We start from the raw sequence: 22,172 nt of genomic DNA, 5'->3' as shown, positions 1-22,172 counted from the left end.
TATCCGCTGTAAAACCACTTAAATGGTTTGGTTATTATCCAAAACCAGTTTTAAAAATATGGATATGGTTAAAAATCGGTTTTAAATTATGGACATAGTTAAAAACGAGTAATGATATATACACACCTCATGCTTATAAAAAAAAAATATACACACCTCACTTATACCCGGAACAATTCCAATTGCCAAGTCTGCAAATCTCAAACGAGTAAACAAATTCCATTCCAGTTTTCAAAAACAATTCAATTCCATTCTTATACCTTGAGCGGTGGAACCTGGTACCATGGCAGGAAAGCGTCAAGAGAAAGTAGAGGTGGAGAAGGAGACTCGGCGGCGGAACCTTCGTCGGAATGTGACGTCACAGGGCTCAACCGAGCGGGAGTGGGATAGAGCGTTTTGCATAGATTTCGGCCAAAACGACAGAGGTGGGGAGTAAATGACACTGTTGCCTTTTAAAGCAGCCATGAAGTAGAAATGAGTTAATGGATTTAGCATTGCAAGAGACTTGCAATTTAGTGATGTTTGGATTACAGTTTGTGATTCATTGTTTGATTTAGACCATGTCATGAGACTCAAAATGATGTTCAAATATAAGTCATGTTGTTTGTAGATTAAACTTAGCTTTCACACCCCAAATTGGAGTTTGAGACGTGGGAACTATATATAATAATCCAAACATGCTCCAAGTGACTGACTGGAAAAGAAGTGTACTTGTTACTACTGTAGTTATGTGTTGGCCTGCATGATTGCAGGGTTTTTGTCTATACCTGTGTTGAGTTCAACAACCTTTGGTTATAAATCCCATACCCCATGCTTTGTGAATTGGTGCTGTATATTTGTGCTTCACGCCACGAGTATAGTACTTTAATGCTTCCATTAGTGGTAGTGGAATCATCTGGTTTTCTCATGTTTTATCCTTAGATTCTCTTCATGAGGATGGATTCGTAGTTATTCTCCTGATATGTTGTTTGTCCCATGACACTTGTATGTCTGAGCAAGATTCTAGATTCTTTATGTTTGATGTTGAATTTGAGGTCTTTAGCTCTAAACCTGATATGATGGCATACTTTTCAGAGTGGGAGATGCAATTGAAATCTTAGAATATGTCCTTAAGTTGAGGGAAGAAAAGCTTGGAATAGCAAATCCTGATTTTGAAGATGAGAAGCGTCGGCTGGCTGAGCTCCTGAAAGAAGCAGGCAAGACGCGAGACAGGAAAGCGAAATCTCTCGAAAACCTCATTGATCCCAACTCAAAGAGGACAAAGAAGGAGGGGAATAAGAGGTGGCCTGGTTTGGGGTTTAGAATTTAACCATATTTTTACTCTTCTATATTGAATGCACATTCTGTAACATAGAATATCTTGTATAGGGTTGAATTTGTAATTTGGGAGCTTCCCTGTTTCTTGATATTTGTTCATGCATTTGTTTTTCTTGGTTAATTGCTTTATCAATTGTGTTGTAACCTTTTAGCTCTACCATAAAATTTCATCCTGTCCTCCTTTTCCTGGAAATGTTGAAAGCAGATTTTTGTTTGAGTGAATGAATTTTTATGAGATTGTTTTATTTATCTTGTGTAACTTAGCTTGCGATACTTTGTTCTCTTCGGTCCTCCAATCATGCAAATTTCGGGTGCATGTTTTTAAGTTAATTATGAATTAAGCATGTTTGAATTGGGGTGGTGGTGATAGAACTGGACCAGAAACACAGAAGAAAATGGTATTTCTCTTGTAGTTGTGCTCCATTCTTCTCTATCTCTATGATTGAATAAGGTCCATAAAATCTTGAACTCAATTTTCATTCAATCTTTTGGCCAATGATTTCTGTGTATAAGGTTGTTGTTTCAAAAAGACATAATCTCCATCTGAAAACTCCACTCGTCTTCTATGAGCAATAGCATATGCTCTTAGATCTTCTTAACTCTTCTCATAGTGCATCCCTTTCTATAATTAGAAGATAATTGCCTCCAATTTAGAAGGTAAAGTACCTTCCATCACCGATTATTTTGGTCAGCCGTTTCATACAATTTATTTTTGGTCAATCTTTCATACATTTATTTAAAAGGAGAAAGGAGATATTTTACTGAAAACATTATAGTTTGTATTGAACCAAAACTCTGGTCCAGGTTAAGTGTGTGGGCCATTGTTTTGGTTCAGAGCCCACAAAGCTAGTTTATTGTCCTTCTGTTTGCACTTTAGGTTGTAGCCACACCGAGTGAGTATCTATCTGTTTGTGATGTCCAACCCAAAGAACTGGCTGGCCTCTCTTTGTTTATGTTAAGCGACCCACATGCTTCTGTTTGTGGTTTGTTTGATGGCCCATTAAGGCTGTAATGTATTTGCTTGTATGAAGGAATCTCTTATCTCTTACTTTGAAAAAAAAGACATCTATTCACCACTTCATATTGGTCTACTGTTGAGGAGTAGCTACTAACAGAAATAAAGGAAAAAGTTCCATTTAGATTTTCTTTAAGTGGAAGTAGAGTGGAGATAAGAAGAAAATTGAAAGAAATATAAGAGATGTGATAAATGGTATGATTGAAAGTGAAGATGGAAATAAATAGAGCATGAAAATGGAAATGAAATGAAATATAATAAAAGTGTGAATAAATCATAATTCTAACCGAAACCGTACCATGCTGCACCAGCAAGTCATAACCATTGCACTCCATTTCTCATAATAGGTCACCACAGAATTGGCCATAGAAGAATGGAACCAATGTAGGAATCAAATTATAATTATGCTTCAGGTGAACCTTATATATTCCCTACATGTGCTACTTTTCTTCTAATATTATGTGTTCTATTTTCTTCTTTCTGGACTAGATAAAAAGGGTTGGATTAGATTCTTTTTAAAGTGTTGTGTTGTCGTAGTGGGTTACCATGTTATGGAAGCTTCAGAGAACACATGTTTCAATAGAAAGTCAATTTCATTTTGTATACTGGTTTACCAATAATTAGACAAGCAACTTTACTTAATTATTATGTTGCTGACGCAATTTATTTCGTCCGTTGTAAATCACAATCACTCATGTCTTTTTGGTTACATGAGGAAAATACAATCACTCATGTCTTCAATCAATTTTTATCTTATTTTATCGGCAGACAATCTCACCCAACATTTTGACCTCCAAAAGAAAAAATCTCACCCAACATTATCTCATCTTTTATTTACACATGTAAAAGCTAAAAACTTTTTCAATAGTGAACTTTTACTATCTAGAATTTTCTAAATGATACATGTGAGTTACTAATCCATAATTTAATGGATCAATGAAATTTTTTTTATAAATAAATTAATTTATAAAACATAGAAAATCTAACTCACTTATCTCCCATATGATTGCAATCTCATGATTAATCTCCCATATGATTGCAATCTCATGAATCATTTAGACAGTCTCATTTTGTCGTAAATAAATGTTAAGTAGGGATGAATTTTATGCTCATGGGTCCATTAACTAACTATAAAAATAAATTAGATACAATTGCTGTCATACCAAAGAGATTAAAGTTGGAATGGTTGCTATCAGATTGGCAAAAACATAATAAAGACAAGGCGGTAAATGGTAATTGATAAAATTAACCTCGAATTATTTTTTCCTCAAAACACCTCATGCATGTTAAGTTCGAGCTTGTGTTCACTTGAAGGACAAAGGAACCATCTCTGCAATTTAGTACTTGGTCCTGATTCTTATGCATCCAAAACTTGTGAACACAAAAGAGTTAAAGAGGGTAAATAAGGAAAATGATTCCAAAACTTATAAATAATAATGAACAAATAGGCTTCACCAATTTGTTTGAAGTTAAAATGAGCTTGTCTTTCTGAAACATATCAGTGTATCACATTCGACACTGATAATGAATTTGAGACAATTACATGCACTTTAACAGAATCGATACCTGTGGTTAGTGGACCAAAAAGGGATATCTATTTCTAGGTAGAATTGTCGAAAAGAAATTTCTATTCCTAGGTGGATGGAATGAACGAGACGTCATATTCTAACATAATTAACTTATTAATAATACATGAATTATTAGAAATTAGGAGGCCTATACTCAACCACAAAAGCTAGCTCAAGAGTTGAGGTTTGCACAACCCTTATAAACACTTGATTGGCCTTATCTCTAGCCAATGTGGGACTTCTAACACACCCCCTCACGTCCAGGATTTGAACAGACTGGAACGTGGGAACAACAACGGGTGGCCCAAATATGGGAGGTCTCCACACAACAAATGGATCTAGGATAGGCTCTGATACCATATTAGAAATTAGGAGGCCTATACTCAACCACAAAAGCTAGCTCAAGAGTTGAGGTTTGCACAACCCTTATAAACACTTGATTGGCCTTATCTCTAGCCAATGTGGGACTTCTAACATGAATACCGCGGGTATGTTTGTGACTTGAGTTCTGTGGGAGAAAAAAGCGAAGGGTAAGTGAATTCCAAGTTCAATCTTTTCAAATAATCAAGTGAATACAAAATTTATACGACGAGTTGGCTCTATAATATACATAGAAAATTAAGGTGAATATGTTTTATATAGTTAACGCCACTCTACTTTCTTCAGACGTTCCCCCTTTACTGGCCTCACCTTGTCCATTCCGATCCACAAGCTAGCATGCAAGGCACCGGGTCTTAAGCATTAGAGTCAAGTGTGCCTTACAATCAATTTCACTCTAGCTACTTTCTTGAGAGCTTATTTAAAAATAAATAAAATAACTCTACTTTCTTCATGTTAGAATATATTATGAAACCATTCATGTGGCCCTAAGCTGTTGGGATAATTGATTCCCTAACATGATGTTGGAGTTTTTATGACTTAACGGTCTAGAATTCGATCTTTACTCCCCTCACTTTCTAATTAAAAAGTGGAATTTAAGCACATGGTAGGTGAATCTGTGCATTTATCCACGCTTCCGGCTCAAAAGACTCTTGTATAAGGGAGTGTGTTATAATATATCATAAAACCATTCATGTGGTCTTTACCCAATAATTTAAACTTTTGAGGTAATTAGTTACTTGACATTTAAGTTGGCCCTTGTAATGACATTTCCCATGTCCAATAATAATTGCCCAAGTTACCACAAAGGTTTGTTATCTAACTAGGATGTTACCCATGCGATGCACGGGAGGCTTCATCTGTAATTTTTTTTTGAGTTTATGCCTAACCAAAAGTTATAGCAACTAACCGTGCGTACGTTTATAAATAGGGGCAACATCTTCAATATTAGTGAACTTTATTTCGGACAACTTTCGAACACTTCATAATTTTTCTCATAGAGATTGCCCATGAACAGTAAAAATAAGAAGGAAATCATGGAAAAGTGATAGAGGAGAACGACTGCTACATGAAATTCGTACCGTCTTTAAGCAAGAATCCATGAAAGGGAGATACAGGAAGGACGATACAACTGCGAGAATAGCATGGAATAGGTACGGGAGGACGGGTTGGACTATGACATTTTCGCTGTTGGGATGAGCGTTTGAGGCGATCACGAAAGAAAACAGTGGGATGGGATTTTGAAGTTCACAATTGGAAAATGTACGTGTACGAAACCCCTACAATCAACTTAGGGCTAGCATTGGCTACAGGCCCAACCCAAACGAAATCAGGACAAAAAAAAGTGTCCCGTGAACAGTGAAATCAGGACTGTTTGACATGGGAGACCGAAAAAAAATATATCACATGGCTGATATTAAAATGAATATCTAAGTTTAAGCGAATACCAAACCAAACTACTACCTCCGGTCCTATTTATAAGAACCAAAAAACTAATTCACACAGGTTAAGAAATATAGTTAAAGTAGTTAATTGCATAACTTTTGTTCTCAGTTAATATTGAACTTTCGAAATTGTCCTTAACTCGCTTTTCTTATTTTCTATGTATTAGTAATGCTTAGGAGAGTAGAAAGAAAGAGAAAATTCAATTAAATAATACTCTTATAAGAAAATAATTGCTACACCACAAACTGCAAGTTGATTCTTATAAAAATGACCAAAGTAAACCTCTTATTTAGTTCTTATAAATAAAACCATCCGTAGTATGTAATGAAGTTTTGATAAGAAAATGAATAGCATAACATACAACATTTAATGTAGCATTAGTCTTAAATCTCAATAATAATGAGCTATAGTCAATTGTTAACTATACATCACCTTTCTATCTGATAACTAATGAATCGCACAGAAGAACATTTTATAATTTATTAAAATTGATTAAATAAGTTATATATTTTACTCATTTTTAATTGTTATCTTTACTATTATAATTTTAAATTTTAATATGTAAATATTACATATACATATACAATTGTAAGATTTTTAAAGTGTTATTACAATTATTTTATAATAATGTTATTATTTTTAGTAGATACCTCAAGACTCAACTTACACCAATGAAAACCAAGTGCGTTGGTGTAGTGCTCCAGTACTTCATCCTTTAAGTAAGTAGTTGTGGCTTCGAATCCTAACTCTTGCGAATAGAAAAAACTCATTGGCCAGCCCCCTACCGCTTAGTGCGCTGACCGTGAGGCGAGGGATTAGTCTCACGGCTGTCGGCTGTGGGGATACCTTGGTTAAGACAAAAAAAAAACTTACACCAATGATAAAAAGTTTACATTAATAAGATTTTTTATTTGTATTAATATAAACTAAAATAAAAAAGTGATGGTTTGAACTGTTACTTATGAAATTTTAAAAATTAATTTGGTAGCAAAATCAATGTAATTGTGCCATGTGTACCCTCTAATAAGCAGAGCATAATTTTATATTCTGTGCACTTGCTAGTAAGTAGTAAATACTAAATAAATCAAAGTTTAACTCAATAATCAAAACTACATACATAATTTCAGCTTAACCTTACAAATGTAAGGCTCAAAAAGGCACAAGCAACATTCAAAATAACATGGTCTCTTCAAATGTCACAGTAAATATAGACTATTACTTAATGTACTAATGCTATAAAAATCACAAGGCAGATAATCAATGTTAGGTAAACACGATCTTCATTTCAAACATGATTATTTTGATAAACACGACTTAATAGTTCGTTCATTGACGAAAAAAGAATGTCACAAAACCTCATTAAACTCATTGGAATGTAGGTAATACAAAATCTAATAATTTTTGTTGTTATTTATAATCACATTTTATTGTATGCTATTATGAAAAAAATCCAATGGATAACTAATGAAAAAAAACGGGTACACAATACAAGACAATTTTGGCCAATAGTGGTAAGGTGAATTTGGGACAAGCGACATGTCACAAGAGTGAAGTATGAAATTACATTGAGTACATGAGTCTAATCTCTTATTTTAGCTTTTTGTAGCTCATACATATGAATTTACTTACATTGGATATAAACAGGTGAAGATTGTAGTTTCAATAAATCTGAACATTCAAACGTAAATTAATACATATATTGATTGATGGTATGTGGGTGTGCCACAAACAGAGCAGGAGAAACTATTATCCCATTGTGATATCAAGTATCCTAGATTTTTTCCTTATAAAAAATGAAAAAAAGGGTAGTCGGTTTGATTTCAATCTAAAACTAAATTTAAACCTAAAATTAAAAACTAAAAAATCCGCTCATTATTATGGCTGAGATATTTATGATAATTTTTAAAAAAAGAAGCATACATGAGTGTGTGTTTGCTACACTTGTTATCTCTCCCCTTCTTTACATATATAGATCATAAATGTGATGCACGGATCCTTAATACGTAATTTAATCTGGTTTTATAACTCATTGAATTTTATAGGATCAACTGACTAAGCAACACACCCAATTTAATACTCCATCTACTCATTTTTATAAGAAAAACTTTGACAAAATCACACGAACTAAAAAGAAACTAATATTTTTTATAAAATAAACTACTATATTTTATTCAAATTATGTCTTTTCCTTTTCACAAGAACAATCATGCTAATTACCATAAATGTTGACAATACGTATTGGGTGCTTGCAATTTCCCTCCAAACTTTTGCATTGAAAATAGATCTCTTTGCACGGGAATGAATTATTTGACTTAATTTTATAAGAGTGTTTCTTTTAAAAAAGACAAAAAAAAAAAAAAACCAAAGCGTTTCTTATAAAAATGACTGGAGGGAGTAATTTATAATTTATTGCAAAGAATTGAAGTACCATATATGAGCTAATAAAATACACCTAAGTAAATATTCAAATTATTATTACTTTTCATAGATGATGATTACAGTAATAAAGAAAAATTAATGCAAGTTTTAATAAGGTTAGACTTCGTATTAGAGGGAAAAATTAACTAATAAATAAAGAGTCTTGTAAATAAAGAGTCTTGTTATTGTATTAAGCAATTGTTGTGTAAGACTTGAATTCAGGTCTCTTTTCATGGTCTTTTACTATTTTTAAAATTTTCTAAGACGTTCTTTATTAATTGGCCAACTTAGTGGAAGTCATCTTTTGTTGTCTTGCTGCTTGGGCTCTATTTAAACACTCAAGTCAATTCATAGTAAAATGAAGTAAAAACTTTAAATAGAAAACCACCTCAGTAATATTAGGCTTATAACTATCAAATAAATCAAAAGATCTTTAACGATAGACCATTCTATACCCAATGAAGTAAAAAAATATGATATAATGTTATTAATTATTACACTTTGCCATTTTTCAGTAGACCATTTTTCAGGAAATATCTTATATAAGAAATTCATAGCAACAATCTAAGATTTCTAAACTAAAATTTCTGAAAAACTTATAAATAATATCCTACCAAACGCCTGCTGGATAAATCTGCCCCAAAACAAATTAAATATTGAAGGTTTGCAGCACTGAAATACATCAAGATATAGCTAGGTGGAGTCAAATTATGGACAAAACTAAAGAACTTTCAAAGAGGGCCCCAAAAACTCAGTAATGAATATGTCCAACACAGCCACATAGATTATCTATCTCCTTGTTTGCAGTATTAGCAGAAAGCTCCCAACCAGCAAGTAAATAGGTCTAAATTCTGAACATTGAAAATCCTTCTCTAAGTGTTCCACCAATGTAAACTGCATACTTCATGGCAGCAATTTTTGTTCCCTACATGAATCTCCATTCAAGAGATTGTGCACTGATCAACTTGATATCATACGCACCATTCCACCAACTATCATCACTCTATTGTTCTCTTATTGTCCTCTTGCAACTTCTCTAATAAAACTAATATATCCGCTGAGCTGTATGTGGAATCAGACCCTTTGATAACATCTGCAATGTCTGCAATAGATATTTGGTCTAAGTGGTTGGCACACATATGCTGACCAAATAGAGAATTAAATTTTTCATCTCAGCAACAGAAAACCACAGATTCTCACATCTCAACAATAGACCATTGCTCATGCCATCATCTCTCATGTATCATGCCTTTGTGAGCTAAATATAGCAGAACTAAGCACCATACAATAAACAGTTCAAGAACATCTATATCTTGGATTAGAAATAAATTCACACATCGGACACATCCCCTTAAAAGTTATGATACCAGAAATTGGGAACAAAAATTCAAGAGCAATTTATGTAAATAAATACAATCAGTCCTCAATCCTAAATTCAATAACTACATATGTAAAAAGAAGTAATAGACAATTAGAGGAACTTTATTTTTATTAACCTCCGCGAGAGTCAGTGAGCATTTTTCAAGTTAGAGCAACCGTAGTCTTTTGTGCGGGAACATGAAGATATGAAACTGGCAGTAGCCAGAGTTCCAGGCAACTAACTCTATTAAGATGCATACCATGTACTCATCAGAATGACCCCCAAGAAAAATGAGACATTTTCAATATGTGCAAAATTCATGACTAACTGGGTCAAATTTACTCATTTTATGTCACTAAAGTGATTCGTATCATATATTTGATTAGTCAACTCTAATTTGTGAAATAATATCATTTTTATTCATAATTTTTTTGGAAGAGACTTTTATCTTCTCTTCTTATCCCGCACTAAGTGTAAGTGAAGTTTTGTGTGCACCCATTACTTTCCTAAAAGATTTGAAAGAGAAATATATGATTAGTCCTTTGATTGTAAGTGAGGAGGCATTATGGGTTAATTCTTTGGATTAGGATCTTTATAACCTTTGCTTAGTAAGATTAAACAAAAAAGAAATCAATAATTGACATGTGGTCTGGACCCAAAAAATTGTGACTTGTTAAGCTTTAAAGGTAAACTACATCTTTTCTACTTAGTGCATGTTTGGAACTCATTCGAGAATCACGGTAAAACCAAAATCATTGTTTACATAGGTAAAAGCTATGAGAAGTTGGTTCTCTACGATTTGACTTCATATTGAATGAGTTTCGAATGATGAACTTAGTATTATTTTTTATAAGCAATGATTTATTAAGATTTAGCACAAGGGGTGCCAAAATCCAGTTACAAAGAGAAGAAACAACCAACTAAGATTAAATAAACCTTAGAGGGTAAGAGGAAAGAAAAATGTAGCATGAGTAGTTGGGGCTTATAAGACACAACATTCCCAAGCTAATCACGCACAGCAAACTCCTGAAAAAACAATCCTCATAAATCCCCTCCTAATCCTACCTTATCAGACCAACACCTCAGCTTGGAAAAACCAGACCTTAAACCTGTGATAAACATGCATGACAGGGGTAAGATGAACTTAGTATTGATCAGGGTTGCAGTTTCAGATAGCATGTGAAATTCCATGAATGGCTTCAAATTATCATCTAGCAAATCAGTGCAGCTGCCACTTTTTTGCCTCATGTTATCTAAATATATCTCTACTTGTGGCTCTTGAAAACCACATATACAGCCTTCAGATTGTGGAAAACCATTCTATATTGGTTTTTAAAATTCATTATATAGGTAGTTCTCCCCTTAATTTTGGATGCTTGAGGAGACATTAACATACTAATATGACACCTTGTGTTGATTTACAACATTTTACCCATTTTAAAGTTTCCTGGTATTTCTATCCACTTACTGGTTACTGCGATAAAGAATGTTCAGGGAGCTCTATAAATTATTTGCTCTGTGAACCTTGTAACCAACTTATTAGTCTCAAATCTTAATCTTTGGCAAGAGAGAAATGAAGCTCATGGATACAAAAGTTTTTTTTTTCTTTTTTCTCATATTTTGATATTAGCAAAACTGTCAAAGTGAGTCTCAAGCACTATCAAAACAAATACACTTCTGCAAATTCTAGGTGAAAGTCAGGAACAATAATCAAATAAAGATAGGACAAAATATGTGGTTGACCAAATTTGTTTCATGAAACTGGATCCTAGATGCTAAATTTATGATAATTCAATGTCTAACTAAATTAGAAACCTTGATTTTCCTTTGAATGTCATTTGTGCAGTGTATCTTGATGCTATCTTTCTCACTCAATTTCAAATATAATATACAAGTTTATCATATCCAACACCAATCTTATTACCACCTTCACAACCTCCCCATTAGAGTTTGCTTTCTAGGAGTTAAAACAGGAGTAGCATAGCAGGGTTAAAAGAATACCTTTAGAAACACCTTGAAAATTGACAACACAGATAGTATGAAACACCTTTCGAATCCTCTCAGTGCATATGTCTCCACCAAATCAAAATCCCCAAAGCCAGAACAATCCTACCTGCAAAGAATGATAGAGTCAGCAGATCTGGATGAACAGACAATGGATGAAGAACCAAGCAACAATGGGTTGAATTTATAAGCAGTAAAAGGCTATGGATATAGGTAATATATAGAACATAGAATAGAGAATAGGAAATTCAGTAGTATTGGGAGTGTATCAAATTAACCAACCTGTAAAGAAGAATGAAGAGCTGGCTTCTGATCTAGAGTTTAGGCACATCCTGGAAAGCAGAATCCACAACTGGATTTTGAAAAGCTACATCTGAATTTCCTCTTATCAATGCCTCGTTTTATAAAAGAAAAAGCTACATCTCAGATGAAAAGAACTATGTAATTAGCTTTTGATGCACTCCATCGGTGATCTATGATCTACACCCTACCTCGAAAACCAGCTTTTGATTCTGCTTTCTAGGTTGTGTGGCTACATCTCTGGCACACTTTGTGGCTGGAGGCAGCTGAAGCCAACAACTGAAGGCTCTTTTACTCACTATTTTACTCAGTCCTAGCTTCTATCTTTTCTTCATCTGGACGAAAACCAAAGCAATTGGGTTATACACATTGAGCAAGAATATATAATGGAAATATGGAAGGGGTGAGGATAAAGGAAATGAGCAAGCAATTCGGAACATAACAATTACCTTACTCTGAAGCCTTTTTACCCTTTACCATTGAAACAAAATATACATCAGTCAAATTAAAATTCCACACAGCATGGAAAGAAGATCAGAGGCAGAATTCATGACAAAACTGGAAAAAAATGGAGAAAACAAATTAGTCAATACACATTAACACTGAACAAATAAACAAATTAACACTCAATAGATCAACAAAAATCACAACAGATTTCAGCTACCTGGACAATCAGATCAGAAACAGTAACCGACAAAATGAAAATGCCATGTTGAATGTTAGTTGGATGGATAAATCAAATTAGCAGAATTCACATCTGCATAGTCTCCTTTTTCTGTTGGCCTTGCAAAGTGAGATTCAACAGTTACATTGTTAGGATAGAAGAAAGGGAAAGGAGGAACAGTTACAAAAATTTCTATGATATTCCAATCATCATAACAGCAAGACTTTAAAACCAACTTATATATACTCAAGATTCATGTGTCATTAAAAAGAAAAAGAAGCATGGAATGAAACTTCACATTCAGAGTATCCTTTTCTAACTGCATGTAAAAAATCCAACGAACCACGTGTGTTTGAAATAACTTCTGTCCAAATCATACAAAATTACAAACAATCTAACACAACACATGCCCTTCTTCAATGGTTATGAGGAGTATAACCTGTGTTAGAATTTGTGAAAACTGACATCAACACCTTTATGGTACATTGTATATAGCATGCAAAAGTGTATAAAAGTACCCATTTGATAACATCTTGCCATATCCACACATTGAAGCTTTTCTCTTATTGGAAAAAGTAACCAACAAAATTATTCTTTTATTGGAAAAATTATATTGACATTCTAAGAAGTCATACATGAAACTTAACTGAAGTGGGTTTCCTTTAGTCAATGCAGTTCTTTTAGCAGATTCTAGGTCACTATGAAGTTTTTTTTTCTTTCTTGGACATAAACTTTGACTCACTTAAACCATCAAACGCAAAGCTTTGACCATTTAGTGAGATCCTTCATCTCCTCTAATTTATTATGCAAAATCAACCCCAGAATAAGCTTTACATACAACATCATTAAAATTAAATTAAGAATGGCCCATGTGAGACAAAGACAAAACCACCTTATAATCAAATATGGACTAAAATGAAATAAAAAGGTAGAGCATTTAGCACATGAACAGAATAAGATGAAAAAAAAAAGAAGAGACATGTTCTGATTTGCTATTCTCTTATAAGGGAGATATACCTTGATTAATTCCTACTTTTTCCCATCCACTGTATGTGAAGGCCAAAAGCCCATTTTCTTTCAACAGGGAACTATGGTCTAATGCCTGAAATAAATAACAAAAACAAAAGAATCGCATGATGCTGCTTCACATTTACCTTCGTGTCAAAATCTATTGAGGTTCTGGAAAAACATTTAAATATCTAAAACATTGTAGCAAGAAATTCATGGAATGAGACAAAAAAGTTTACCTTTTTCTATATGGCCATGCAGCATCTTAAAAACAAACACCGTAAACCATAAGTAGAATCAGATCCTTGCCTCATTGGAGCACTATCAGCTACCATAGCCATGAATCACTCCTCATAAGAACCACCATGACAGCATCTGCAAGACATCCAGAAGAAAACAGTTTGTGAATGTCATTGCAGGCCAAAATTTTGATATGTCTCAAATCAAAGTTAAATTACATTCTGATTTGTGTACAAAAAAAAGGCACAATTAAGAATCACAAAATCTTTGCTGGACAAAACAAATGAATGCTAATGATAATTCCTGTAATGAATTTTTAGTGAAACCAAGGGGTTGCAATTTTGATCAATCTGGTTCAGTTAGGGGTGTTGGTGGTTATTAATTTCTCATCTCTAAGATCGACCAATTAGCCCTTTCAAACCAATATTGCTTTACTCAAAGGGTGGCAGATGGTTCTTCAAGCAATTTAGTAAATTCACTCAGCAAAGAATACATAAATGATACAGAAAATACATTAGTGGACAAAAGAGACATTACAAAAAGACCTGCATGTATATTCATGATGCTCAAAACCACAGGTTACACATAATCAACAAATATAAAAATGGTTTCACAGGTGAACAAACAAAAAAATTCAGTTTAGAGAGGAGGGATTTCAACGTGCCATTAAACAAAACCAAAACTTTCAAGTGCTCATATAAAGAATTTGATCAATTCATTTGCTTCGTGTGTGTCAGTAAACTTCATTCACTTCTACTTAAATAGGAGGCCTTTATATACACCAACATTAATTCCAGAGTGAAAAAGATAGAGAAATAAAATTGCTATCAATTACAAAAAATAGCTCAAATCAAGATGAAACCTGCACTTGCACTTGCACTTAATTGCAGAGGCCTTTATATATATACACCCAAGTCAAAACTAATGATATGAACTACATCAAGTGGGGTGTGGTGCCTATGTCATAGGGAGAAAATACGATAGAATTTCTTCCCTATCTAAAGAAAATGTTCGACAAAAATGTTGGAAGAGAAGGGAAGGTTGAGGAAACACGAGCAAGCAACAATGAATGAAGAACCAAGCAACAATGGGTTCAATTTATAAGCAGTAAAAGGCTATGGATATAGATAATATATAGAACATAGAATAGAGAATAGGAAATTCAGTAGTATTGGGAGTGTATCAAATCAACCAACCTGTAAAGAAGAATGAAGAGCTGGCTTCTGATCTAGAGTTTAGGCACATCCTGGAAAGCAGAATCCACAACTGGATTTTGAAAAGCTACATCTGAATTGGCTATAGCTAGGAGATTAGGTGCAGAACGATGGGCAGTGGTGGGACGACGGTGGGCGGAATTCACGGAAGAAAGGTGATAGGGTTCATGTGTTGTCTATAACCATGGTGCATCCAGCTGTAGCCAGAGGCTCTGGAGCATGACGCTGATACGCAGAGGAGCTTGCACGTGATTCAGCAGGAGGTTCTGGAGTGCCTAACCCTAGGATTGGAAAATAGCTATGTTTCCCAATGCAGCCCACGAAACCGGCATAATTCACCCATCGACAAAAGCTTCGGATGTAGGCACAGATGTAGCTATTAAGGGGAGAAGGTTCTGGAACAGGGTTACAGGGGTGCCTATTACGGCTAGAATGATCTCAGAGGAAGGATGAAAGGGAAACAGCGAGAATAGAATAGGGAAACAGGGAGAATATAATAGGGAGTATAACATAGTAAGGCCCAGCCCAATATACTCTCCTGTCCAAAAAAAAAAAAGTTGGTGCATGAACAGTGATTTCAAATCCTTACTTTGTAAGGTAGTAGATTTTAGAAGTAATATTTTGTTACTTTTACCGTGAAAGAATTGAAAGTTAGTGCAAGTCGCTTTCTGATAACTGTGGCGTTTGCTAAGTAGGGTCTGAAGCATCTCAGTGGTAGTACTACAAATTTGAGACAGTGACAAAAATCTTTCTGGTTCTCTACCCCTTTGATTGTGCTCTATTTAAGAAAGAAGCACCGGGTGTAGCAACTTGTTACGTACACAACCCAATACATGGCATGCATGTGATCAACCAGCTGATTGATTCAGCAACTACAATACAACCGTTTCATTTTGGAACTACTCTCTCCTTTATTCACCGACTCTAATATATATATATAGATATATTCATTCACTGCACTGATCATATATACTTCAATTACAAAACAAATTAAAACATTCTCTCGTTCTGATATAACCATGACTGCAGCAACAACAGATGATATTGCTCGAATAGTAGTTGGTATCATAGGTACGTTGATCAAATTAATTTCTTTATGAACTTTTTGTATCATATATCATAATCCATATTTTTCATTCTTGATGATCTATGTCCCCACGGTTTGTTCTTTTTAACTTCAGGAAACATCATCTCAGGCTTCTTGTTCTTGTCCCCAGTGTAAGCTTGCATCATCTTTCACTCTAACTTCATTTATCCTCTTCTAACTTTCTCAAACATATTGTTGGACATCACTTTTTTTTTGCAACACGAATAACACATGGAATATGTGGTGGTTTTCGACCGATACAAATTGCAGAGTTTTAAAAAAAATTCAACAATCTGTATCCATGTTAAAGTAACACAAATTAAAAGTATCGCCATGAAAGTGATATCAACTCTAGCGAATGACTTTCAATACTTGTCTATAAAATATGAATTGATTTGTAAGATTCTGGTCTAATTAAAACATTTTTAATTGTGTCCATTTATCACTTTTAAGGGTAGATAACAATACTTTAAAGGGTTATAGAATTTATGTCTCTTGACAAGGTGTGTCTACTGCTTAAACTTGAGCTGGGTCGTGTATAGATATTTTGGTGTCTAAGAGATGAAATAAGTGTTATGTGCGTTACAAATATCATGAACTATTAACTTTATTATTATGTTATTTTAAATGCATTACTATTATATATTATTACTAATTAGTTCTTAATGTTCTGTTTGGGTGTATGTGCTTTCTTTAAATTTAAATAACTAAACACAGGCCAACTTTTATCCAAATATGGAAGAAAAAATCAGTGGAAGAGTTCTCGCCAGCACCATACCTAGCCACGTTGGTGAACTGCATGGTTTGGACCTTGTACGGTCTACCCATGGTACATCCACACAGCGTGCTGGTCATAACAATCAACAGCTCAGGCTGCGCCATTGAGATCATATATGTCACACTCTTCTTGATCTATTCTGACCACAACAAGAGGCTCAAGGTGGTACTGTGGCTCATGGCAGAACTCATTTTCATCGCGGCTTTTGCCACTGTCACATTAACTACAGTCCACACCCACGAGAAACGCTCTGCCATTGTTGGAACCACATGCATCATCTTCAACATTATGATGTATGCTTCACCCTTAGCTGTCATGGTTAGTGATCACCACTCTCCCCCTATAAACCCACATCATACTCTTTCTATGTCGCCATGTTTATAGACTACCTAAATCTCTAGTTTCGGGTGAATTCATTCATGTTTAGTATATTTGTATCGATTTTTCTTTTTTCAAAACCAATTCTAAAACCTAGAAATGACTCATACACACGTTAATAGTTTTATCCCGCATTGAATCAATTCTTAGTGGACTGAAAAAGTTTGGCTGACAAGCACATAGGCATACATATAATTGATCTTAGAGAGAATAAAATGCTCTAAAAAAATGCTAGCTAATGGTCTATTTGTGAAAAAGAAGGTGAAATTTGATCATTTTAACAAATAGTAGTGTTAAATGAAGATATATATATGGGTTAAAAACTATAATCGTCCCTGAACTTTGAGCGAGATTTGAAAACCGTCCCTCGCCGGAAAATTATCTGAAAACCGTCCTCAGACTATTGAAAACTAAATTGACCCGTCCCTCCGGCCACCATCCCTCCGGCGAGGCCCTTATGTGGCACGCCACGTCATTTAATGAGCCTATGTGTAATTTTTTTTATTATTTAAAATTAAAAAAATCCTAATTTTTTTATTTAACCCAATTACCCTAAATTAAGCCCCATAAATCCCCAAATTAACCCTAAACTCCCTTTGATTCCCTAAATCTCTAATTAACTAAAACAAAAATCAACAATCAAACCCACCACCCCCAACCTCACCAACCCAGAAACCCATACCCACCACCACCACACCCATCAACCACCCCCAACCTCACCAACCCAGAAACCCATACGTCAATATCAGAGAGGGCCCAAATTCGAGTGTGGCAGTGGTTATCAAGCAGAGGAAAAGGTTTCAATTGTTCAACTTAAGAATGGATGCAACAACCGATCCTCTGCATCAAGGCAGCGGGATAATTGATTTTTGCTTGGGCAAGGAGGGCATCGAAATTACTGGTTTTCACACGTAATGTTTCTGGAAGAGGGCAATAGGTTTCGAAGCTATGTCTTCTACCTGCAGCTTTGTTGGTGGGAACTGGGCTTCAATTTCTTATGAAGGGACCCATTGTTTGTTGGGTTATTGGGTAGTCTTACACTGCTCCTTATTGTGAGACCCTGCTGTTGTTTTTCTCTCCCCTGTTTTTCTTGTTTTGCTGGTTTCTGTTTTTTCCTTGTCCTTGCATTGAGGCATGTACTCTTGTATTTTTCTATGGCACATCTTGTGGCACCGACCACCCTTACTCCCACCACCCTCACCCTCATCGAACAACCCCCACCACCCAGAAACTCAAACCCAACCCCAAAGATCTGTCAAGAAAACCAGAAAAAAAAAAAGATGAGAAGAAGAAACTAACACAGTAACAACAACAAGCAAATGGAAAATCAAAGTTTAATCGTTTAGATCTGGCCGTTTGGGAAGGGATTTAGGGTTCGATTTGTTTGGGAAGGGATTTAAGGTTTGATTCAGGAAGATAAAATGGGATTTAGGGTTTTCTTATGGAAGGGAATGAAAAGGAGGTGAGGAGAGCAGCAAGAAGTAGAAGAAGAAGAAGAAGAAGAAGAAGAAGAAGAAGAAGAAGAAGAAGAAGAAGTGGTGTGGTGGTACGGTGGTGGCTGGGAAAAAGAGAGATTAGGATGGTGGTGAGGAAGAAGGAAGAAGAAGGAAGAGAGAGAGAGAGAGAGAGAGAGAGAGACGAGCCGAGGAAGAAGATGAAGAAATCATAAAAAAAAAGATTTAATTTTTAATTGCTAGTTTTAATTTCGAAATTTTATTTTTTTAAATGAATAGGAAATGAGTAGTTTTAAATAGGAATTTTTTAATTAGATTAATTGCTAATTAGGATTTTTATTTTATTTTAAATAATAATAAAAATTACACATAGGATCATTAATTGACGTGGACAGCCACGTAAGCAACTGGCCGGAGCTATGGTGGCCGGAGGGACGGGTCCAATTTGTTTTTAAAGTCTGAGGATGGTTTTCAGATAATTTTCCGGCGAGGGACGGTTTTCAAATCTCGCTCAAAGTTCAGGGACGGTTTTAGTTTTTAACCCTATATATATATATATATATTTTTTTTCAAGTAATCACATTGTTAATGTTTTTTTTTTCGTGGAGTAGAAACTAGTGATTATGACCAAAAGTGTTAAGTACATGCCGTTATTCATATCTCTTGCCTCTTTTGGCAATGGTGTGGCTTGGACCACTTATGCTCTCATTCGTTTCGACCTATTCATCATGGTAAGAATTTCAAGTTTTTTTTTCTTTTTTTTTATGGTTTTCTCTTCCCCCTCAAAATAACAAAATAGTGAATAAAAGATTACTGGTATTGTGCTTGCTTAACTATCAGGTCCCAAATGCGCTTGGAACCTTGTTTTCGGTGGCACAACTGATTCTATATGCCACCTTTTACAAGTCGACAAAGCGGCAGCTAGCGGCAAGGAAAGCAGCCAAGGCGGAGGTGGATCTATCGCAGGTGGTTGTTGGTAATGGTGACCAACGATCCAAACCAAATAATTGATCATGATGGATTATTGATGGTTGACAGAACCTGCTACCCTCTCATCTCATGATCATTGTGAATGAACTCCTCTATCTTTTTTTTTTCATTTTCCAACTATGTTAAGATGTTCCTATTCTACTTAAGATGACATGTCATCAATCATCATTGCCTGAAGCAATGTTTGTAAGCACATACATGAGTCATTATATATATCTTCTTATCTTCGTATTAACAATCAAGGAGACTTCACAAGTATAAGGTGTGTGTATAGAATTTATGTCTCTTACCAAGGTGTGTGTAGTGCTAGTGCTTAAACTTGAGCCCGGGTCGTGCATAGATATTTTGGGGCCTAAAGAGAAAATATTAGAGTGACTTTATTTTGACAAAAATCTTAAAAAATTTAATATATCATATAAATCGTCAATTTTCTATATTAATTTTCTAGTTATTTGAGTTGCGAAGTCATTTATCATATTTTTATAATGAAAATATTTCGCTTTCAATAGATAAAATAGTTAACACATTCAATCTATCTTATCACATTGTTGATCTTAGATACGATTTGAACAATTTTAATTTTCAAAAACTTGTTTCAGCAGCAACAACTAATACATGGATTGACAATAAAATTATATAAACAATACACAAGCACGACACACGCTCGCGCACACACACATATAAGTGTTATGTGCGTTACAAAATTAATGGACTTTTAACTTTATTATGTTATTTCAAATGCATTACTATTATATATTATTATTAATTAGTTCTTAATTTCCTGTTTGGGTGTATGTGCCTTGTTTTAATTGAAATAAACACAGGCCAACTTTGATCCAAATATGGAAGGAAAAAAATCAATGGAAGAGTTCTCACCAGCACCATACCTAGCCACGGTGGGGAGTTGCATGGCTTGGATCCTGTACGGTCTACCTATGGTGCATCCACACAACACGCTGATCATAACCATCGACAGCTTAGGTTGCGCCATTCAGATCGTATATATCACGCTCTTCTTGATGTATTCTGACCGCAACAAGAGGCTGAAGGTGGCACTGTGGCTCGTGGCAGAACTCGTTTTCATCGTGGCTCTTGCCACTGTCACATTGACTACGGTCCACACCCACGAGATACGCGCTGTCATTGTTGGGACCACATGCATCATCTTCAACATTATGATGTATGCTTCGCCTTTGGTTGTCATTGTCAGTGAATTTTCTATTCTGTTTATTTCAGTTATTAGCATCTAATTGATTGTTACAACTCTTTATAGTGTATATTAACAACTAACCACACTAGGCTCACAAACTAACCATAGACTCAACTCAACTAACCATAGTTAGTTGCCTAACAATCTGATTACATAGTAATATTCCTAACATAGACTACCTAAATGCTATATACTTTTTAAGGTCACATTGTTAATGTTTATTTTTTTTCGTGGTGCAGAAACTAGTGATCAGGACCAAAAGTGTTGAGTACATGTCATTATTCATATCTCTTTCCTCTTTTGGTAGTGGTGTGACTTGGACCATTTATGCTCTCATGCGTTTCGACCAATTCATCACGGTAAAAATTTCAAGATGTTTTTTCTTTTTATGGTTTTCTCTTCCCCCTGAGAATAACAAAATAGTGAATGAAAGACTTACCTGTATTGTGCTTGCTTAACTATAAGATCCCAAGTGCGCTTGGAACCTTGTTTTCGATAGCACAACTAATTATGTATGCTGCCTTTTGCAAGTCGACAAAGCAGCAGATAGCGGCAAGGAAAGCCGCTAAGGCAATAAAATCTTTATATATTGAGTGAGAATAAAATACGTTACTTTTATAATTTACTATTACATGAATTGATAGTAAAATTATATAAACAATACACACGCACCGCACGTACGGCACACGCACGCGCACACACATATAAGTGTTATGTGCGTTACAAATATGATGGACTATTAACTTTATTATGTTATTTCAAATGCATTACTATTATATATTATTATTAATTAGTTCTTAATTTTCTGTTTGAGTGTAGGTGCCTTTTTTTAATTCAAATAAACACAGGCCAACTTATAATCCAAATATGGAAGGAGAGCAGCCAAGGCGGAGGTGGATCTGTCACAGGTGGTGGTTGGTAATAGTGACCAATGATCCACCATGATGGATGTATTGATGCTTAGGAATATAAGGCTTATTAAACACCAAACTGTTTCAGTTAAGGCATATGAGGATTTCTATCTTAATAAGTGTTTGGAACAATCTGTTTTTGGGTTAGTCTAAGACTTCTTTGGTTTATTCCTTGACTTTATTATGCTTGTGCACATAAAGTCTGTTGCTGGATATATTTGGCAATCAAGTGTCTTTGATGTTAGGCCCTAAGTTATTTTTGCAGCCTATAGTTCTGACTATTAATGCATATGACAACATGTGGGAACTTTCTTGATTCTTAGTTCTTTTTAAGACATAGCTACACTTTGATACTGTGCTTATCCCTGATTGAACATGCATAATTTTAGCATAGTTCATTTAGTTGAACTTGAGCATCATTCAACTTGTTGT

At 34.8% G+C, this 22,172-nt stretch overlaps 1 protein-coding gene, 1 long non-coding RNA gene and 1 pseudogene across 8 annotated transcripts; 2 read left to right on the top strand and 1 right to left on the bottom strand.

Moving 5' to 3' along the window:
* Window positions 1–8,750: 8,750 nt before the first annotated feature.
* Window positions 8,751–15,399, bottom strand: LOC130710926 (uncharacterized). Of its 7 annotated transcripts, none has more exons than XR_009010509.1 (8): window positions 14,915–15,399; window positions 13,718–13,853; window positions 13,488–13,572; window positions 12,471–12,589; window positions 12,256–12,364; window positions 11,789–12,141; window positions 9,343–11,615; window positions 8,751–9,244 (listed from the first exon to the last, which is right to left on the bottom strand). It is a non-coding gene; the product is annotated as an uncharacterized LOC130710926 (long non-coding RNA). The 7 variants fall into 7 exon arrangements; XR_009010504.1 differs by having other exon boundaries at window positions 8,751–10,611; window positions 11,504–11,615; XR_009010506.1 differs by having other exon boundaries at window positions 11,504–11,615.
* A 552-nt stretch (window positions 15,400–15,951) lies between these two features.
* On the top strand, window positions 15,952–19,786 carry LOC130714394 (bidirectional sugar transporter SWEET4-like). The gene is made up of 5 exons (XM_057564296.1): window positions 15,952–16,003; window positions 16,114–16,150; window positions 16,737–17,115; window positions 19,241–19,360; window positions 19,470–19,786. Exons 1-5 carry the CDS (start codon window positions 15,952–15,954, stop codon window positions 19,638–19,640), a joined length of 759 nt encoding a protein of 252 aa, XP_057420279.1. The 3' UTR covers window positions 19,641–19,786.
* LOC130713446 (bidirectional sugar transporter SWEET4-like) lies at window positions 19,767–21,764 on the top strand (annotated as a pseudogene).
* Window positions 21,765–22,172: the final 408 nt, after the last annotated feature.

This window comes from Lotus japonicus, chromosome 4, assembly GCF_012489685.1.
Source record: "Lotus japonicus ecotype B-129 chromosome 4, LjGifu_v1.2".
NCBI lineage: Eukaryota > Viridiplantae > Streptophyta > Magnoliopsida > Fabales > Fabaceae > Lotus > Lotus japonicus.
The sequence above is the reverse complement of the archived record's forward strand: the minus strand, read 5'-3'. Positions and strand labels throughout refer to the sequence as shown.

Bases quoted from the DNA above. Each gene is read 5' to 3' on its own strand.
- LOC130714394 (XM_057564296.1), top strand. From the start codon at position 15,952: ATGACTGCAGCAACAACAGATGATATTGCTCGAATAGTAGTTGGTATC. The intron at 16,151-16,736 runs GTAAGCTTGCAT...AACTAAACACAG, and splicing joins TTCTTGTTCTTGTCCCCAGT to GCCAACTTTTATCCAAATAT. The intron at 19,361-19,469 runs GTAAGAATTTCA...CTTAACTATCAG, and splicing joins GTTTCGACCTATTCATCATG to GTCCCAAATGCGCTTGGAAC.